The sequence below is a fragment of the Talpa occidentalis genome, unplaced genomic scaffold, assembly GCF_014898055.3.
Source record: "Talpa occidentalis isolate TD23 unplaced genomic scaffold, MPIMG_talOcc4v2.1 talOcc4.2, whole genome shotgun sequence".
NCBI lineage: Eukaryota > Metazoa > Chordata > Mammalia > Eulipotyphla > Talpidae > Talpa > Talpa occidentalis.
Genome location: NW_023602073.1, coordinates 100,877,726 through 100,887,594, shown reverse-complemented (window position 1 = coordinate 100,887,594; position 9,869 = coordinate 100,877,726). Strand labels below are relative to the sequence as shown.

General features: G+C 34.6%; 1 protein-coding gene across 2 annotated transcripts in view; it reads right to left on the bottom strand.

The window, feature by feature from the left end:
- Window positions 1-3,920: 3,920 nt before the first annotated feature.
- FUT9 (fucosyltransferase 9) overlaps window positions 3,921-9,869 on the bottom strand; it is a 165,887-nt gene continuing 159,938 nt past the window's right edge. For both annotated transcript variants that reach the window (XM_037520123.2, XM_054699037.1), the window contains one exon: window positions 3,921-5,239. In XM_037520123.2, coding sequence (XP_037376020.1) covers window positions 4,158-5,234 — 1,077 coding nt within the window. In that variant the 5' untranslated portion in view covers window positions 5,235-5,239 and the 3' untranslated portion in view covers window positions 3,921-4,157. The remainder of the gene's footprint in view (window positions 5,240-9,869) is intronic.

The window sequence follows — 9,869 nt, the reverse complement described above, 5'->3', positions numbered from 1 at the left end:
AGTAATCATGCTAGAAGGAAGCTTGTAACAAGGTCCAAAGAGGGCCAGTGGCATTCTCAATATTATAGCTTATTGAATGCAATTTACCAGGTTATCTCTCCTTATGTTCTTTTAACTACTTTATATAATGCTCATGAATATGGATACATTCAATACATTCAATATGAATTACTGAGAGGGAGAACACTGTGGAACTAACCCATTTGCTAAATATTACAAAATCTCTACATGACAGACATCGAGGGAAAAAAAAATATCATCTTAATTGACTGATGTTGGCAATATAAAGGAGTGCAGTTAGTGAGAAAAGAAACTATTTCTTTTCATGCATAGTCTGGTAATAAACATGTGCCCTTCACAATCCTTGCACTTTATAGTCTCCTTAAGTGCTAATTTTCTTTCCTATTAGAAACAGAAGTTGTGTTAATATTTGAATAGATTGTTAACATGTTCCAAATCCTTTTTAATCTTTCCTGTAGTGTTACTTCTTTTGGATATTAAAATACAATAAACTGGAAGAACTTAAAATGTCTTCCTTTTGCATCCAGGCAGCAAATTGGCTAATGAAATAAATATCTTCTTTAACTGGTACCTAGAAGCTGGAATTGTTACTAGAGATTTTCTTTTTTATGCCTGTCCTCTAATGCAGTTTGTTTATTCAAAAAACAGGTTTTGAGTTAGTTTTCTGTATTGGACATTGTGCTTTTCTTTTAGAATTGGAAGTCTGCCATATCTAACAGTTTGATTATGATTAATTTGTTAAAAAGTTCCCCTAAATGAGATCGGAGTTCAAGGAACTCAAAGACATAGTCAAACATAACATCATAATGTAAGGATCTACATCTTCTTTTGATAACATTGATTCATGAAACAACATTTTCTAGATTATTCCTTTACAACTTATGGAACATAGTTTAAAAATGACAGATAAAAAAAGATAATAATACAGTCTTCTTTCTGTATTTAACTTCTATTTGAAGGCAAGGATTTTAATACTCAGCAAATAATTATTAAATATTCTATATTTTCATACCTCAAATATTCTTGACTTTCTAAACCCTCTCACAGCAGAAATAATTTCTAGGATTATCAGTACTTAGTAAATATAAAAAAATGTAAAGTTGATATTAATTTTCCACTAAGATTTTTTTCAGTTTCTACTTCATATTGTCAAATTTATGTTACAAAATATGACTGTCATATCTTTTTTATTCAAGGTGTAATATATGACTTTCCCTGGTGGTCTGTTGGTTAGGATTCGGCACTCTCTCAAAGTGTAATACTGCTAGTATGGAAAATTCAGTATATATTCTTACTAGTAAGGTTTGTAATAGTTAATATTATATATTCAGACCGTAGAAAGTAGATTTTTTATGTTTTGAAATAAAATAGTTATTTTTTTCTCTTTTTAGAGCCACAGTTCATTCCCAGGCATAATTATTTATTTTTTGGAACTAGCAGCAAGCCAATTTTGTCAATATTTTTCACCATGACCTATCCCTAAAATGAATTGCACTCTACAGGATTTATTAAAGGAGTGGCTGAGAACCATGTAGAACCATGTAGGGTTGTCTTTCACTAAATATGTAGTGAAAGCCCATTTCAACTAGTGGGTGCAATAAAGCTCTACTCCTAAAATAATTTAAGCTAGAGAGAATGCTAGCGCATTTGATGTTTCATTTGCCAAATACCCTTTAACGTCAAAGTGCTTCTACCTAGAATGTACCATTCTATGGGCATTAACACCAATAAGGCATTCACATTTGTAGGAACTGAGGCATATTTCTAAGATAAGGTTGAGAATATGATGAGAAAGAAAACAGGATTAAGAGATATAAGACCCTTAAGTTCTGATCTTTGCTGAGCACTAGTGCTAATGTCGTGTGTGCATGTGTGCACGTGTGTGCATGTTTCTCAAAAATATATTATCTCTGTATCTAGTTAACTCATAGTAGAATGAAGACACTGACTTGTAAACATTGCCATGATTCCTTTGCAACCCTAAAACTCACAGATTAATGGACGACCCAGAATTGAAGGGTTTCATTCATTTTGACACTTCAAATTCAAAAAACTCATACTTCTAGGACTTTGTGATGAGTTTTGATACAGTATATTAATGGAGACAATATGGAGGGATTCTATATTGGGTCAAATGAGTAAACAAAGTTCAAAGGCATGCCAAATTTAGGTAAGTGATTGGGGGAATTTGTTTTCTTATTTTCATTAAATAAGTGGTGATATATAAACTCTATTGAGGGTAGTAGGTACATAAATATTTACATAAAGGCAGCCTTCATGTATCTCTTCACTTAATTATTAACTCCTTTAACACAGTGATAGTTCCTTAATCATCATCTCTGGTCAGGGCATTGCCTGAGTATGCGTGCTCAGTCATAGGTGAAGAATGAACCAGTGCAGACACCATCTTCTGCTCAAAAGCTTCTAGTGGCCCAGACAGCTCATTCTTTCACAATGCAGTCTGAATTGTTGGACATGTCTCCTTATGGAATTAAAATTTGCCTCCCTAACTTCCATTCAATGTATAAGATTGTAGAATTGAGTTTGGTCAGTGATAACATATAATAAGACTGTTACGATAAGTTACAAATAGACACAAATGGAAGTCATTAAAATATTCTAATTGTTTTGATAAGTTTATGGCCTGAAAGGAATAAAGTCATTAAAATTTCCTTAGGGTAATATTTTTCTTAAATAATCCTTAGCTTCGTATCTTTTCTTACCTACTATTCTCTGCTTTTATCCAGTTCTTAACCTTATGAGGAAAAATACTTTATTGTAACTGCAAGCTCAGGAATGAATTCTCCAAAAACTTGGTGTAATGTTAAATGTGTTTTGGTTCTATAAAGCCCTCTAGGACATGGTCATATGTTTTATGCATGGAAAAAAATTAAAATACAATATGAAACATCATCTCCAATTATTACCTCTAGGCTTAAATTGTCACTTCATGGACACAACAAAAATTTTCATACTTTCAACGCCATTCATTTGCCATTCACAAGTATGTACTGAAAACACATACATACATACATACATATACAATGTATCTTAAGAAAAATATTACTCTGTGTTAGCATTGTGTTTCCTATAGTTCCCTGCATTTTTTAGCAACTTATCGTTAATGCTTTGATAATAATTTTACCTAGGTTTTTTTTTTTTTAATGAAAGAAAAAGGTTTTCAAATGTTTTATCTATCTATTTGTCCAAGTGGAACAGCAAGACAGTTAAAATTACTGAGACCTCAGAAAAAAAATTAAATTGATATTATTAAAGTTGTACATACACCATTTAATATTATGATTTCTAGCTACACATATCTTTTCATTGTTATTTGAGATCATTTGTTTTGTTATAATTATATATTTTCAGGATCAGAAAAAATCTCTCTTAGATTTTCTTAAGTGTTATTAGAATTATTTCCCAGGTTCTGAAAATTGCAACAAATTAGATACTTAAATACATGAATAATTTAAGATCATGAGATTAAGTGACTGCATTTATAAATCACCTTAGTGGAAAAAATGGGAAGTATAATAGCTTCTGGACTAGAATTGTTCTGCTTCACTATCTTTCTTATTCACTGTCAGAATAATTCTTCCTTCACAAATGTGGTAAACAGATAAAAAAATTTAGATCAAATAGTTATGCACTTTGTTCATTTTGTAGATCAAAGAGGTCAGAGTTCAATTACAAATGTTTCTCCTTTGTTATATTATGCAAACTTGGAACCAGAGATTATAATATTTAGTGAAAATATTTCATAATTTAAGATATACATCTTTACTTCCCAAATATATTAAACAATTGATCAATGTAGAAACAACAGTCATATTACAAAATTACATTTTGGGCAACCACAAAGGTATGAAAAAACAATTTTACAAATGATTGCAAAGAATAAATTATTTTTTAGTGTACATAATTAGGTATATACAGGATAATTTAAAACCAAATAGAGTGATTGCTAATGCTGAGCGCTTAAAAATCTCCATCAAAATATACATGTCACCCAAGAGAAAAGTGATAAAAATAAATTGTGACACATAAGCAGAATGTTGTCTTTCTTCTCATCCTCAAAACATGGATGATAGCTCATCAAAATAATTTGCTAAGTGTGCAAACGATGGAAAACTTTAATGCCAAAACCACTTCTCTAAATTACCAACAGACTTATATTCTTGATGCCTTTTCACATGATCACAAGCCAAGCATGCGTGTGATTCCCAAAATTGTGGAAGATTTACTGTGAAATCTTTCCTCCATTTAAAATAACTAAGATACAACTTATTGTTTTTGTCAACTTCCTTCAGATATTTTGCTAACTCACTGGGAGATTTATAATCTTCCACGTGAATGAATGAATCTGCTGGAATATAATTTTCATAGTTTTCCCTAGATGGCCCCAAAACAACAGGTACAGAGCCAGCCACGAAAGCATTATAGAGCTTTTCTGTGATGTAATCTTTGTGGATTGAGTTTTCGAAAGAAAGATAAAATTTGCAAGTAGATATGGTAGGAATCAAACTTTTATCATTCAAATACTCTCCAAATGCTTGCCCATATGTGTGGATTTCAATGTTTTTGCTTAGCTCATTGTAATACTTGACCCTGGCATGCTCAGGGTTCCAGTTACTTACGACCCAGCATACTAACTTCTCCTTGCTTGGCACTTCAAACATGAATGGGTTTGTGCTCACCGTCAAGACGCCATAAGGCACTTGGATGTCTGAGTCACGGCGGTAAGTCAGAGTCAGGTTGAACAGGTGTTCAATGCCACTCTTTTGGGGTGAGTGAGTTGGTGATTCCAAATTCATCCAAATCCATTTCTGGAAGGGTGGTCTAGGCTGTTGAGGTAAATTAGCCAGATCCCAACTGATGTCGCGGTGATGAATCAGAACTGCATGAGATTTATTGTACAGAGAACGGTCTGCTGTAAGATGGCATCCTTGGATGTTGAACTTTGCTTGGCAAGATGTAAGGTCAAAGGTATGCCCAAATGGCCACAACCAAATCAGAACAGTGGTTTCATTATAATCAGTTTTGGTGGAGAAGAAATTTTTCATCTTCAGCACTGAGCTGGCTGACTCCATGGGACTGAAGATCCAGCTGTTAGTAGGCTTGATGTAAATGAGCAGACAGGCCATGAAGGATCCCAGGATAATACACACAATCAGAAATGGGCGGAGAACTCCTTTGGATGCTGATGTCATCTTTTCTGTGAAATATAGAAAGAAAGAGAGGGGTAGGTAAAGGTAGACTTGAAGAGTTAGTCATAAATATAATTTGAGATAAACAGTTGGCACATGCTAAAATACATCATTTCCTTTACTCCTCAAAGAACTCAATTCAGTGATGTCTTTTATTACTCCTTCTTCATAGATGAGGAACTGTGGGCCAAAGATGTAAGTAACTGTCCTAACAAAAGTTATGCTCTTTTCTGGTCTTCTGTAAGCTTCTTTGAACAATTAATGTAAATGCCAATAACTCACTGAGGTGCATTTCACACTTCAAGTTTGACTGTCTTGAATTCCTTGTCTCTATTCTAGCTTTTACCCTATAATTAAAGACTGTTTCCACATGAGGTAAATTTAGATCAATTTCTCTTAACAAGAAAATGTCTGACACTTCTATCATATTTATCAGTGGCAAACATTGATCTAAATAAACACATTAACATAGATTATTATTAACATTATTAACTATATATATATATATATATATATATATATATAAACACATGGGTTACCTCATTGTATTCTTATTTCATTAATGAAGAAACTGGGACCCAAGTGGTTAAAAAAAAAATTGGTCAGGGTCACAGTCAGGAGACTACATTTTATAATCACTGATTCTCTAGGTTGCAAACAGAGAATAGAATCATCTTGATGATACCACAGTGGAAGCTCTGTGGTTTTGTTTTTTATTGCTGTATTCTCATCATGAGAATACAGTAGGTATTAAATAAGTGCTATATGTGTTATATGAATGAATTGGTAAATTTCTGAGTTCCAATTATGTGTAAGTCGAAATGCTTGGTAACTAGATACACAAAAATAAACCAAGTGTGAATGGATGCGTATAGATGCAGTTTCTCTCTGTGCATTTAACATATCCAGTTAAAATTGGCATTTTAGTATTCCCATGACTAGATGAGCAGAATCTCCCAGTTTTGCCTTTCTTTGTGACATCTTAACATTGGCATTTATCTAGTACGTTTTAGTCCCATGACTTTTTTTGGCCAAAGGAGAAAGAAATGGTTACTAGGCAGAGAAAAATGTTCCTTCTTCTGTGTACCTTTCAGTGTTCCTGCTTCCTGAACATTTTGTATTACTTGAGGTTTTTCTTGTTAACTCTCTACACAACCTCTCCTCAACTTTTCACTGTTGTTGGGGTCAATTACTAAACAATAAGGGCAGTTACGCTGTAACCCTTGTTTTGTTCAGACACTGTCAGAAAAGTTTGCCTCTTGGAGCCAAATTGATATCCCCTTGACAGGACCATTTCACCTTCATAAGTAAAATTCAGCTGAATACCCAATATGTCTTGAACATCAATACAATCTACTCTTAAAACACCAACACCAGAGTCAGCAATATCTTTATAGCATAAAGCAAATTGTAACAGTAAATGTAATAATTAAAACTTTACAATTATTTTTGTTTCCATGTACAACAGAAACAGAATATAAAGGCTTTATTATTACAAATAACAGAAACTTTGGTAAAAGTACTACTTGACAAGACTTGATATACATATAATTCTGTTTTCCATTAAGAGTTGACCTTCAGTCATACTTTAAGAATGCGTAGGGAGAGTTAAAGAATGGAAAAGAACTTGGAATAGGAAGGGTTTGAAATGGAGTTGTAATTCTTAAATCATAAAAGTACTTCAAGATATTAAGGAAAGAAATGTGAAACCAAGGAGAACAGGAAGCTTCTTCAAGGAGTGTAAATACTACTTCACAGTTACAGTTTAGCTCCATGACTCTGTGTGCGTGCGTGTGTGTGCGCGCACGCGCACGCATGCTTGCTTGTGCCCCATGCATGCACGTATTGAATCCTTATTTTAAATGGAAAGAAACAGGATCTACTACAGAATGGAATTCAATAATGCCTAAAACCAGTATAACTGTGTTTGTAACTTGTGCCATTTGAGATTTACTCCTAGATTGCAGCCACCACCTACTTCAACCCAAGTCCCCAGCTGATATTAGCAGGGAGGTGGGGTTGAAAGAGATATTCCCTATGTCATACAATTTGACAATCGGTGTTATCCATCTGTTCTCTACTTGTGTGAGTGCACTATGAAATCAAATCATTCTGATAGGGCAAGACTTGATCCTTGGTAAAAAAGTGTAAAACACACAGACCACTTGAACAAAATTTTGGATCTTCTTGGGGAACTTCAGATCAACTCAGAGCAAATTCCAAAGACCAGAAAAGAATCACTGACAAACTGATAGGTGGGCTAAAGTAAGAAATAGTTAAAAAAAACAAAAACAAAAAACCCACATAGCATCACATTGTGACTTTCTCTGTTAAATAATACTGTAAAGTGTTTCCCATAGTACCTATATAGTGCCTAAACCATAGCAATAGTGTCTGCTATATGTAACTACATGTAACTTGTATCATAGTCAAGAATCAGGGCCCGGGCCTCCCTGGTGGTGCAGCAGGGTTAAGCGCTGGGTTGTGAAGCTGCCCACAGCCTCTGCAGCACAGGTTTGATTCCTGGCTGCTCCCTGGCCACCGGAAGAGGGTCCCCCATGGCGCGCAGACCTCTCCTGCCGCCCGCTGCTCCCCTCAGCAGTGTACTTAAGTCCTTCTGACTGCTCTGCTCCCCGCTCTGGCTCTGGTGAATTCTCTCACCCTCCTGCGCTTCTGACTGTACCCAGTGCTTGTATAAATACATAAATAAATCTTAAAAAAAACAAAAATGAAAAAATGCTAAAAAAAAAAAACAACTTAAGGTATGACATGTTCATAGCTGCAAAAAAAAAAAAAAAGAAAGAAACAGGGCCCTCATCATAGTTGAAACTCTTCTGAATAATAGATTCCCTCTGATTTCTGTACACTTTGTTAATATTTTCACCACACACACACAGTCTCCTCTCCATTTAAAATATAACTTATTGTTAATAATGTCTGGGTAAAATACATAAGAAAAAATTTCTAATGAATATGAGTAGGGTCTTTCAATAGCTCATGTAATCAGCCCTTTTATAAAAGCTTTCTATATAAGCAAAATGTTCTTAAAAGGATTTCGTAGCAGATATTTGTTGGTTTAATTAGCTGGCAATCACTCTCCCTTCTTCTGATAATAGCACCCCAATTTCCTGTTGACGTATTACCTCCCCTCTCCTATGTGCAATCTTTGAGATTGCAGGGAACAGTATTTCCCATTTCCTAACCAGTGGTGAGCAGGGGTTTGGGACTGTGAAACTTGAATAGAAAATAAAATTTCCTTTTAGTTTACATGAGTTAGAATTGTTTTTATTACTTGAAACAAATGTAATCAAACAAACAGAAAAATGTAACAAGCCTTAACCAAGAAAAATGTAACCCACCTGATTATCTCCCCTATTTTTCTTCCTGAGGGATAGGAAGTATATAACTTGAATCCTTCAAAATATATCCATAATTATCTAGATTTAGAAAACAGTTCTCAAAACAGCAAACACATTTCTTTAAGTCACAATCTCCACTCAGAATTTAGATAGTTGATGGTAGGTTGTGTCTAATTGAACTGTTAATAATCTGTGTAGGAAGGTTGAGAGAACAATTTGTTTCCCATATAATCATTGAGGTGTCCAGCGTCATGATATCAGTAAGGGATTCTGCAAAAGTCATCTGAGTATTATATCAAGTGCTCATAATTTAAATAGGCCATTAAAACATTTCTTATGGTTGTTTTTGTTTACTTATACTTCTCCCTACCTTTTTTTTAATGCTAAGATCTTTTAAAAGAATACAAATATAAGCCTATGTTTTCTAACACCAAAGTATATTCTACCTCAAAGTACTATAAAACTTGATGTATTCATCACTTCACTTGAAAAGATTCCCTTGATACTTTCAAATTCCACTGAACCTTTCTCATGGGCATTCCTTCTCTGAGTTCCCACAATTCTCTCTATTAGATCCCAAGCCAAATGCCCCCTGTCTTTGGGAGAGATGCCATTTATTTTTTGGCAAGAAGATACTGGTATGGTCTCTGGAATGCTATCAAATTTGTATTTGTGGACCTTTCTCAAAGACCTTTGGATATAATCTCTGGCATTTCCAGGGGTAAAGCCTCTGTTTTACTTCCTCCAAACAATGGCAAAGATGCCACCAAAATATTCCAGTTTTGATCATTAATGCTTTCCCTGAACATTCCTTGGGACACACTCTGGCACATACTTACAGTTCCCTGACTTATTTCTGCAGTAGTTCTGTCTTTAGACAACTCAAAGAATGCCATCCCTCTCCCGATCCCACCAAGCTTTTTGTCTTAAAACTTTGTTTCCTTTGGTTTGTAAGCTGCCAGCTGTCACTTGCCCTGCACTGCAAACTTCTTTATCTTGGGCAATTTCCACATTCACTCTCTCTGAAAATTTTCTTTTCAGTTCAGGGATTAACCTTTTTTTAGTTTAATCTTTTATCTGCTCTCTTCTCTCTCTACTTGTAATCACTATCTTTAGTGATTATTGCTGTCTTTATTCACTTTAGAAGCTCTATATACTGGCTTCAGCTGTAGCCACAGCAATCAGATCTGACACTGAGCCCAAATGTAACTTGGCCCGTGTGCCACTTGCCTATAGGGAATCCCACACAGAGTGAAGAGGTGTTTTACTGGCATTCTCC